The sequence below is a fragment of the Catharus ustulatus genome, chromosome 4 (genome assembly GCF_009819885.2).
Source record: "Catharus ustulatus isolate bCatUst1 chromosome 4, bCatUst1.pri.v2, whole genome shotgun sequence".
In the NCBI taxonomy this organism is placed as follows: domain Eukaryota; kingdom Metazoa; phylum Chordata; class Aves; order Passeriformes; family Turdidae; genus Catharus; species Catharus ustulatus.
In genome coordinates this window covers 14,468,599-14,480,727 of record NC_046224.1, presented here as the reverse complement: position 1 = coordinate 14,480,727, position 12,129 = coordinate 14,468,599, and the positions used below count along the sequence as shown (strand labels likewise).

Sequence of the window (12,129 nt, the reverse complement as noted above, 5' to 3'; positions counted from 1 at the left end):
CTGGATGCCATATTAAAGAAGCCAGCTGTGTTGGTCTAATAAGCCCCATACATATCAGGATGAACTATGGAGCACTCCATACTTGCTCTTCCTACATGGTTTGACTTGCACAGCTAAGAAATTCATGTAACAAAAAGTACAGTCCTCACCAACACGCAATAACATATTCATGTTGTTGGGCACTACGGAACCACAATGAGAACTTAGATTCTCTGCTGTAATTACTCATGAACAAATGATCCCAGGAGCACACCTCAAGATCTTTTAGATTAGGATCTCATCTTTTTGGTGTAATTATGCCACACAGTAGGCGTAAGTACTTCTCTTTTTCTTTCTTAGCTATTTTGCATTTGAAGCATTCCTTCACACTAACCATGAAAAAATGTGATTGATTCTGTGATATGTCTAAAAATCCTACAGAACAGTAGGTAAGCGTTATATAGGGAGATATTTCTGCTATGTTCTTTATAAATACATACACACACATTTTTGTCTGCTGTTGGCTGTTTCTTTGACTTCACCTATTTTAGCCTAAACCCCAAACTCGTGATGGCTGGCATTCCCCAGGAACTTATTCCCAAATGGATAGCATAAATGGGGCAGTTTTTTAAAATAAAGAATAAGATTAGTGCTTATCTTCTCAGTAAGGAAAATGCCTGAAATCAAATTGTGTCCTGCACAACTCTCTTTGATATTAGTATATTACTGTGATGATTTATTATACATACACAATATATTATTATGATGGGATAGACCAAAATAAATGAACAAAAGAGTCATCTCTGGACCAACTAGAAGAGGTGTGAAAGTAGTCTCCAAATCCATGCTAGCAGAAAAAAATTGTCTCTTCCTGTTGCTCACTGGCAAGAATATGAGAGATTAGAAAGTAATTATTATTTAGGACTTCCCCCTTTCATTGTTCCAAGTCTCCAGCTCAGAGAGCACAGTTTTGCTACAGTACTGCTCCAATCAGAAGGTGTATTTCCAAAACTCAGACTGTGATAGCAGGAGAGAAGAAGGCTGACAAGTAGGCGTTGAATTGGTGCCTTAAAAGATGCACTCATCTCTTACTAGACTGCATGCAAAACAATGTTAAGGATATAAATTCCCAATTTTGTTGCAGTGTGTAGCTGATGTTGGGAATGAAAGATGGTTTCAAAGACTGACTGAAGCTTTGAGTTTAGGCTGATGTGGGTTCCTCTTCTGTGACTGGTTGTTTGAAAGTGAATCTCCACATTTTCATTATTTTCTTGCATATCTAGAGGGGAGTTAGTGCTTCCATGCAGTCTCAGGTTTAACAAGAAAACTAAACAAGGCTTTAACATTTCCATTTAATATTTTCTTTGACAAGTTCATTTTTCTTTATTTTCTCATGGAGTTCTGTTTCCTATTCTATGTAATAAACACATACAATTTTCCTCATGAATGGATTGTGGCATTGTAGCAATGAAAAATTGCAGCAATTTTTCATTCTGGCGTGCTTATTATAATTCTTCACAATAATTGTGAAGACACCAGAAATCAATCTTTTTCACTTTCACACAAAATTGTTATTAGAACAAGAAAAAGAATTATTTGCCTTAACCCCTTAAGAATGCATTCACATTAATACAGTAAATACTGTTATTCCACTTTAAACCACTTGCTATGTAAAACATGCCTTGTCTTACTCATCTGTTATCCTTCAGAAGAAATCTTCTAGAGCATGAAGGTCAAACCACATGAAGTCACAGATGGAATGGAATAGTTTTGGAAAACTGGTAAGCAGATACAACAGCCTACAGATTCATGCTCTATCAGTTACAGTGGAGAGAGCATAACCTAACACAAGTGGGGAAGAACAATATGGCACAGCAACCAAAGAGGAGCTTACCACAGACACAGATACTGAAGTACTTTAGAGAAAAAAAGATCAGAACTACTGAATAATGACTATCAATACACACCTGCTCCAAATTTATTTTAAAATCCTTCCTTTCTTTCACCAATATGGATACTTTCTCATTAAAAAAAAAATAACCATTACTGTATTTGTTGCAAAATTATGAGTTATGAGCATCCTGATTGAAGTACTGGAAGATTATTAACTTCTCTGATCATGTGTTATTGGGATCTCTGAGATTGTCAATAATTAATGCAAACTTGGAAGCAGGTTAAAACAGAAAACACAGCATGACTGTTGAGGTTTAAGAATTTAGTGCTCCCACTGAGACTCTCCAAACCATGCTGCCGCTCACTCATTTCTCTTCCCCCTGCAGTGGGCAGGAGAGGAGAACTAAAGGCACAAAAGGTGAAGATCATGGGTTGATGTTAGAACAATTTACTGGAAACAGCAAAAAGATAAGAACAGTAACAGCAACAATATTAAAAACAAAAGTGTGCAAAAAAGAGTGAGTGAATCACACGCAAAAAATGCTCAGCACGGAGCTCAACTTGACTGCAGTTGCCCTGACCTATCCCTCCAGCTGAGAATCTGTGTTATCCAACCACTGCCTCCAGCTCAGAACCAGAGTTATCCAACCACTGCCTCCAGCTCAGAACCAGAGCTATCCAACCACTGCCTCCAGCTCAGAACCAGAGTTATCCAACCACTGCCTCCAGCTCAGAACCAGAGTTATCCAACCACTCCCTCCAGCTCAGAACCAGAGTTATCCAACCACTGCCTCCAGCTCAGAACCAGAGTTATCCAACCACTGCCTCCAGCTCAGAACCAGAGTTATCCAACCATTACCTCTGGCTCAGAATGGCATCACACACAGCTCCCTCCACTACACTCACTCACCTGCACCAGGCTCCAGCATGGTCCTTGGCACAGTCCCAAACAGGACCATTCCCAAACTGTGGTACAGATGAGGCCACGCTGCTGGCTGCAGGTAAGGCTAGATGTATAAACATACCTTCCCATACCCATCTTACACAAAAATGAGTCTAAAGGTACTGGTCAATCAGTCTAACAACTTGACACCTTGCTAGGATGTCTGAGCTCTTCCTCAAACAGGCTGGGCAACAGTCCATAAGAGAAATTTGGTTCATATTTCAACACCAGTATCTGGTTTATGTTACATATGTCTGAAACAAGACCAGCCCAAATAGCTGAAAAAACTACAGTGATAAATTTTATTGATACAATACCACATGCAGGTTGCTTTCCAAAGGTAATACTAAGACAGCAGGAAAAACTATGATTTCCCATAAGGGGGGATACACAGTAATTTATGAACTTAAAATACAACTCTCCTATTTTCTAAAGAAACAGTTGCTATCCAGATTTACCAACTTGTGCAATTTAAAAATTATTACTCTGTACGTTTTAGTCAGTTTATAAATGCAGTCAAGAAATATGATTGCAAAGACATCTAAACAAACATGAAAATACAGATGAAATGTCAAGAAATCATCTAAACCATCTACCTAAATCATCTATACACTGCTGCAATATGAATTACAGCTCTATTCTTTCAAGAAAAGGTATTACCTTTCTTTTAAAACTTCTGAGATAACACAACATTGCTGTCCAGTTTAGTCTATTGCTCTATTAAGTATTTAGTCCAAGAGTTTTCCCCAAGGCATAGCCTAAATATTTGTCTGTGTAAAAATTAGGCCAATCACTATTTGTTTATTTCCTTCATTCCCTGCCACGTCCTTGGGACAAATATTGAGGGCCCTCTCTATAGCAACCTATCACAAAGCACAAGGCTTACCTACTTATTCCTACCATTTCCCTCTTTTCCGTTTCTTGCCTTTTTTCTTGCCTTCCTTCACCAACCTCAAACTCTTATAGTGTGCATTTACAAAATCTCTTCTTCTTTTAATTAAACCTTAAGTGTTATGACAAAAACAGCTTAAAATAGCTGTATCCAAAACCTGGCATGGCATTAATTTGCAGGTTTGCCAATTTCTGTAACTCAACTCCATCAACAGGTTTTGAAAAATTCAAATTCAACCTCTGCTGACCATGTATACAAGAAAACACTTTGATACAAACTGCTAGAACCTATGCTTCAGGTTCTAGAGTTTTAAAAGAGGAATAAATGAAATTTGAATACGAGCCACTTAAACTTCCTGAAGTAAAGCAGATAGCTCAAATTTTGTTTTCTTTTGAACAAGAATACTACAGTCCAACTATACACTGCAGTATGGAACAGTCTTTGTACATATGCAATGAAACTGAGAGAAGAAGTTGTTTCATGGGCAGAATGTGTCACTAGAATAGCCAAAACAATTGAACCCAGAACAAGGCAGAAGAGCTTCTGAGCACACATGTTCTTCTTTAGATCCACATAAAAAGCAATAAATCTCAAGGTAACAACAGGACAGGAACAATTACTCTCAAGTTTAACATCACGATGCTATTTATCAAACAGGTTAGGAGCAGAGGCAAATGTGAGTGTTCTTTAAGCATCTCTAGGCCTATGTTAATACCCCATTTTTCTACAGGAACTTTTCTCAAATTGCCAGAAAATATAAGAGGAAACAAGAGCAAATTAAACTCTTGTTTCTGTGACTGTCTCATTGGCAGAAGTGCACAGCAGATAGTCTATGCAAGAACAACTAAAGAAAGGAAGCTGGATCAATTAATTATGGATTGCATGGGGAACAGCTTTTATCAATAACTTTCCACAGACCCAGAAGTGTTGTGGGGCAGATCACTGAGATCAGTTCTTCATTCCCATGGGTCAGAGAGTCTGCAGTGCCTGGCAGCCAGGACAGCCAAGGATGTCCTGAGGGATCAGGCACAGCACTGCCAGCCAGCAAAGGGAGGGGATTGTCCTGCTCTGCTCTGCACTGGGGCAGCCTCACCTCCAGTGCTGGGGGCAGTTCTGGGTGCCTCAACACAATAAAGATCTAAAACTATTACAGAATGTCCAAAGGAGGGCTATGAAGATGATGAAGGCTCTGAAGGAGAAAGCCAACGAGTAGATGATATCATTTGACTTATTCAGCCTGGAGGAGACTCAGGGGAGACTTCACAGATGTCTCACAGCTGAGGAGAAGGGGAGGGACAGCCACTGATCTCTTCATTTGGGTGACCAGTAACAGGACCCAAAGGAATGGAATGAAGATGTGCCAGGGAGGTTTAGGTTGGACATTAGGAAAACTTTCTTCGCTCAGAGCGCAGTTGGGCAATGGAACAGGTTCCCCAGGGGAATGGTCACAGCACCAAGTGTAATGAAGTTCAAAAAGCATTTGGACAATGCTCTTGGGCACAATGGTGTGACTCCTGGGGTGTCCTGTGCTGGGACAGGAGCTGTACTTTCCTGTCAACTCAGGATATTCTATGACTATGTGCTTTAAACAGGACCAGCACCAGACTGAAGCACAGCATTTGATCAGTGGCTCTAAGGTGCCTACAGCTCAGTGCACCACACCCTCATTGTTATTCAGCTAAGGATTTGAGTGTTACAGTGAAGGTAATTGTAAGAAGGACCCTGACAAAGCACAATACACCCTCTTCACTGTAGATACACTCTCAAATTCTGACAGCACTTTTTCTTCTGGTTTCCCTCACCACGACAATGGCAGCCTTAGTGCTTAACTGAGTTTTAGTATTAGATACTAAATTACATACTGTCAGCTATGTCCTTGCTTATTTCAGAAATGTGACATGCTGAACATTCCAAATTTTGGATTAACTACATGTGTGTAATGAACAAAGGAGAATCCAACATCACTTGAATTCAGTTTGGGGGTTATTTCATCACTCAGAAGAAGTAGAACCAGCAATTCTTCTTGAAGAATCAGAATTACTGGTTCATGAAAAAGCTCTTCTTTCTTCTGCCACTTGATATGCTTCTACAACAACACTGCATCCTCCCTGAGCATTTCAAAGGGGACTTTACAGTTACTTAATTCCTTACCATTATTTTTGGTACAACCCCAGCTTCTGCCTTACTCTATAAAAGGGAATAGCACTTCATTTCAGTATGCTGCCTTTCTCCAACAATTTTTAATATGTCACAAAGTGGGTGCCAATCTTTTTAAGAAAAACTCAACATAGTTGATTGCAAATCACAAGTGAAATATTGTTCCTAGGGACATTTTCTATTCTTGGCTAGCAATGTCGATTTGCTCTTTCTAAATACTAGTTTATATGCAACCATTTAATTTTATTTCACCTATGCACTTCTGTAATTTCAGAAAGCAATTAGCCATTTTTTCACCAACAGCACTCCTGTAGTCTAAATGCAGTCAAATTCACCATGTTTCTTAAGTACATTGTCAATCAATTATTAAATTGAAAAGCAGAAGTGAGATATATATATATATATATAAAAATGCTACTCTGGGAATGACTAATCCAGTCCACAGAATGGTTCAGGATACAAAATAAAAGTTTTGGTCTGCAAGTAACTTTCTTCCTAATGGCACCTTACACAAAGAAGAAGAAGAAGAATAAATTGTTCTGGCAAACTTACTCCCAGATTTCCCCCTCTGCACAGAACCCTCCCCATCCTATCTGAAGGACAAAAGGGTGCCCTTCATGCTCCCCTTTTTTCCACATCCAAGTCTCTTGACCATCTCAACAGTTGTTTTCCTTTCTTTTCCTTGTCTTCTCTTTCTGTTGGCATCTTAGTGCTACGAAATTTGAAAACAGAAATTAAGGATTAAATACTTGCAGCTGTCTCATTGTTCATTCTATCTCTATAAAGTATTTTTAATCTCCTCTTCTTACTAAGCGCCTCTTTTTAAGAGTGTGATATCTATTATTCTTTGTGCATAGCCTAGAACAATGGGGTGCATTATTAACTAGCCCATGAGTAGCTGTCACCAGGACTCTAAGTGTATTTTATGTATAGAGCCCACATTGCATATATACACATACATAGGAATAAACACAAATCAGAGATATCTAATTAGGTAGCTCAATTTTAAGAACTGGAATTCCAGAACAGCTAGTTTTTCCTAGCTTACTTCTGCCTTTTTCCTCTACATACCAATGACAGTTCATTAATACATTCTCAGCATGTTAACAGGAACAGCTGTTAAATAATAAATGCAGTACTGTATTATTTTCAGTAGGTGCTTCAGCAATTAAACTCTGGGTGCCTAATTTCTAGCTCAGTTAGGAAAAATAACTATATCTTATGCAACCAAGTAAAATACTAAGCATTACCAAAAGAAACATCAAAATACCCATTGTAGAGAATTATTGTTCTCTGTGAGGAAATGTTAGAAACCCAATGCAAATCAATGCACCAGGACCTCATGTATTTCTGTTTCATTTAAACCAATCCACCCTCAGGCAGCACAACTCCTAGGTCTGTGCAAGAGAAGTGCAGAGAACCTATGGGCAGGGGCATGACAAAAAGGGACCCTCAAGTCACACACTCCCAGAATCAGTCTGCAGTACCATAAACCAGATGCAACATGAAACCACATTCTACAACCAACCCTCCGAATATTCACCACTAGCTTGCAGAAATATTCACCAGAAGAAAATCTTCAAAAGCACTCAAGAATCACGAATATTGCACATTGCAAATTTTGAAATAACTCTAAGCCAAACAGCCTAAAATTAAGAGACACTCATATTTGAGGGAAAAAACCCTACATTTCACTTGGTCTGTCTACACAATACATGTGGCATTTCCTAAACAAGAGAATCACCTTTGACTACAGAAGGCCATTAAGCTACCAAGCATAAGAAAAACCACAAACCCAACAGCTACTACCTAGCTTTTCCCCTTGCAAGGTATCTTAATTGCCTTAATCTACACAGACAACTGTTCAGTTTTAAAAAAGGTATTTAAAAATATGGTTAGGACTGCAAACATCCCTATGAAATGTTTATCTTATCCGCATAGTCTGATTTATATTTTCGATTTTTTATATTTTTCAAATTTCTTAAATGTACTGTACTTCTCCAACAGACATTTATAATTTAAGAAGAAAAGTAAGAACTACTGCCTTCCACATGCTTTCTTGTTTGAAAAATAGTTATTTTAACTATTAAAGCCACCACTAACTTAACAGAATAGTACACACAGTGGGCTGCAGCATTATTTTGTTCTAACTTGAAATGTATTCACAGGATTTACATCTGATTTACTACACCACCTGACTCATTATTCTGAATAAGATAAATATTTTATCTCTCCACAACAAGGCCAAAATACATGAAATATTGATTCCCCACAGAAATTATTTCCCCAATAATTGCATAAAAATTTCAGACTTATGTTTTTAGTTTCCTTTTAAAAATAAATATTTATTTAATATTAAAGAAACCTTAAGAATAACTGATTGGGAGCTTTTTGTGTGCAAGTATTAGCTTTTCAAACAGTTAAACTCTCTGAATGCAAAAGCTTATCACACATCTGTTAGGAGGATGGCATTCATTAATGTCATCTATCAATCAGTCACAGTAAAACTCTCCTTAAAACACGAAATGTGATTTGCACAGAGCCCAGCTCACTGTTACTGAGCACTAGTTAACGAATCATTCCTTTCATTTCAAGCTACAGTACCTCATGAAGGATTCTCATTACTAAAAGCACAAGAATATTTGGAATTAATTGCATTTTCTTACTTTGTTCTACATATATGAAGGTGGGCAGGCACTGGCACAGGTTTCCCAGAGCAGCCATGGATGTCCCATCCCTGGAAGTGTCCAAGGCCAGGCTGGACAGGGCTCTGAACAACCTGGGATAGTGCAGGGTGTCCCTGCCCATGGCAGGGGTTTGGAACTGGGGGATCTTTAAGGTCCCTTCCAACCCAAACCATTGTTCATTCTGTGATAAGCTATGCACCAATCCTGCAAACCTCCTTTATTATCTCCAGTTCTTCAGTAATCCTGAGGATTTTCACTGGGTTTTTTTTACATTGACAAGGGACTGCCTGACTGAGGTTGTAACTAGAAGTCTGAACAGACTTACTGCATATGAAATACATTTATTGAATATGACCTGTAGTTGAAAACAAAGAGCATTTTATACTTGGATGTTAAACATGGCATACTGAAATCACTAGGAATAGCTCACATCTCCTGCTCTCCTGACTCTTATGAGTCAGCCATGAGTCTCATTACATTTCATGGTGATTTTAATGCCACATTTTCAGATTCATACATTCATGCTTCAAACAAATAGGATCCAAATTTTGAGCCTCACAATTCAGAAGAAAAAAGTCTTCAAAAATCAAGCTTAAAGGACACGACATAGCAGAACAATAAGGAAAGGACAAGAATATTAACTTTTAATGATACATAATTTGGAGGGATCTGTTGCATGTAATGGAAACAAGGTAAAGAGTCCTCTGAGCCAGCAAGAACCAAGTAAACTTCAAGACTACACAAACCAACGCCAGGCAAGGCAGGTGCACACCCAACACAAGAACACAGCACCATGGAAATGGTGCTTCCAGACCCCATCTGCCAGTTCTGCACAGCACATCAACACACCATGACACAAACTAGCCTGGGTTTGGAAAACTGGGAGATTTCCAACACAGTTGTACAATTCCTCATGCATAGCTGATCACAAAATTGCAGTTTCAGGTTGTCTGTGAAGTAAGCAAGGTAACCCAGCTTACATTCAGATCACATTCAGTTCTTGCTTTCAACCTACAGATCTGCTAGAAGTAAAATTATTTTCTTTAAAGGGGGCTAAGGGAGGAATCTCAGGTCTTTAATAAATTCCACAGCAACAAGGGTTCATGCAAGTTCCATGACTTGAAACCTTGGCTACATTTTTCAGTAAAGCAGGTAACAAATTAGAGGTGAGCCAATCCTTAAAGAACTTTTACTAATGTCATATTGGGTTTTATATCACAATCACAGTCAGCATAATGTTTCAGCTATTCCATAGACAAATGGAACTCCATTTAGCTTACCTGATGCACGTCTGGTGAATCGGTTTACAGCTGGAGCTGAAAGAAAAGACATTTTGATTATTTTTGTAGTAGTCTAACTTGCTTTAAACACAACAGTTTTATACTTCATTTGAAGTATGACCCAACACCAGATAAGCATTATTTTTGTATCTTTATAAAAGCCCACTTGTACACACTTTAACTTTTAAGTAGCTTTGCAAGAGATTGTACATAGTAACTAAAAAGCTTTCCAGAGCATTTTCAGCTTTCTAAGAGTTACTTACTGCTGTTCATGACAGGATGTGAAACATTTACATCTGCATCTCCATTATTTATTGAGTGCACAGAAATTGGCATCTTGCAAACAATAACGCAATCAGAGATTTTAAAAGTATGTAAAAAAATTATTTAATTTTTACAAAATATACCTATTGGAAATCTGGCACTAAAGATACTCCTATAGAGAAAAAGAGTAATTTGTAATACCATTAAAAGATCAACTTTTGCTTTGACTAACCTTTAAAACTCCTTGGGTAAGTCAATAACAATGCCAACCCCCACCAAAATCCCAGTGCAAATGTTTTATAGTGCCATCCTGGCACATCTCCAACTGCATGCTGCAAACATTTGTAATCAGACTCCTGTCTTGTTTCCAACTGGGAGAAACTGCAAAATACAACTTAAAACCCAAGGCTTTGCCCCTATTTCACTTCTATGTTTACTGGCTTTTTCAAGAGTTACTAGAGATAAAATAGATAAATAGTTTTATGTTTTGCCTTCCAAATACAACCTTCAGCCTTCTAATTAGTAAAAAAACCACTGGTCTTGAACTCTACTTTCATGTGATGTATTAACTGCTGGAATAAACAGCAAGAAGAAAATCTGAATGACCTAATTTCAAATGTGGGCAGCAGCCACATTAAAAATGTATGCCCTTACAGTGCTTATTAATATTCAACCTTAAAAACTGTTCTTCATGTTTACACAGAACTGAAAAATATTAACCTTTTTTATTTTATCCTACTAAATTTTACATCGAAGTTATGCATCATGTCTTGAACACCTAAGCCAAGAGAAAAGAATTACTGAGAAAACAGAAGAGACAGTAACAACAGCCTGAGATGCAAACTGACTTCTTATTCCTCTGGGGACAAAAATCCAGAGCAAAGCTACAGTTTCTGAACCACAGTCACAGATGGTTTGTACAAGCACATATAGGAGTGACAGGTCCAAGTGTCAAAAAAAATACACTGGGCAATCCAACTACAGAGGTTTGGAGTGCTAGTCATGAGGAAGGAAACTTCTGGTTAAGAAGCTGTTACAAACCCCCAACACATATATAGATGAACACAAGAGTAACATAACAGCAAAGTTATTTTGAAACATGAATTTTAATTCCCCCAAACAATTTTTCTTTAAATAAAAACACAAAAAATGTAGACACATTTTTATCAAAACAGCATATTTTATGCAACTGCTGTTTTGTAATACGGGGGCTGTGTGATTCCTCAAAACTGTTTTGTCACTACTGTTATGGGCCAAATTCATTTCAGGACATCAGTCATGACTGTCACCATCAAATGGCTGAGTTGTTTCCTCAAGCAAGTAAATTTGCAGCAGGTCTCAGCAGATGTGCTCATACTAACAAAAAAAATGGAATCTGACATATTTCTAACAAGAAAGCATAAAATATAATATTCTGCTCCCATTCACAAGCTTTTCCAAACTGTTTGGGGGGGCTTTGGCTGTCAGCTCTGTATATACTCTGTAGATATGAAGATTTAACTCCTATAGACAGCTACTTCAGCACATTAAAAAAAAAAGGAACACGTAGCACAAAGCTAACATAATTTGAAACAAGATTGTCAAAGAAAAAAGTTATTTTTCAGCTACATAATTCTAAATTGACTCTTATTTGGCTAAAAGAAGCTTAGTTTATTGTGCAACAGGTTTTATAAATTATTTACTGTTAGGAAAAAAAAAAACCGAAAACAAACAGCAAGAATGTCAGAACCTTGATCAGCAATTATTTTTGAGCTTATGTGAATAATCAGTGTTTCAGCAGCAACCAGACAGAGCCTTCCTGCCCAGACTGGGATTTCATGGAGGTCATCCAAATGTGTTACTGGGAGATTTAAAAGCAGAACCCACAGTTCTTTGTTATGGAGCAAGTTTAACTACTCTCTGTTTTTCTGGTAGCAAGTCACAATACAATTCTGCTGTCCAGGAAGGTGGAAGCATTAGCACACAAGAAGGTCTCAGATAATAATCAGCCCTACAGGAATTTAGCGGTTTAGGTGTTCTCAGTACAAAGTAGAT

The 12,129-nt window shown here is 37.9% G+C and overlaps 1 protein-coding gene across 1 annotated transcript in view; it reads right to left on the bottom strand.

The window, feature by feature from the left end:
• PRKAR2B (protein kinase cAMP-dependent type II regulatory subunit beta) overlaps positions 1-12,129 on the bottom strand; it is a 76,874-nt gene that overhangs the window by 38,122 nt on the left and 26,623 nt on the right. Inside the window, exon 2 of the mRNA XM_033058680.1 lies at positions 9,832-9,867. Within this exon, the coding sequence (XP_032914571.1) occupies positions 9,832-9,867 (36 nt within the window). The remainder of the gene's footprint in view (positions 1-9,831; positions 9,868-12,129) is intronic.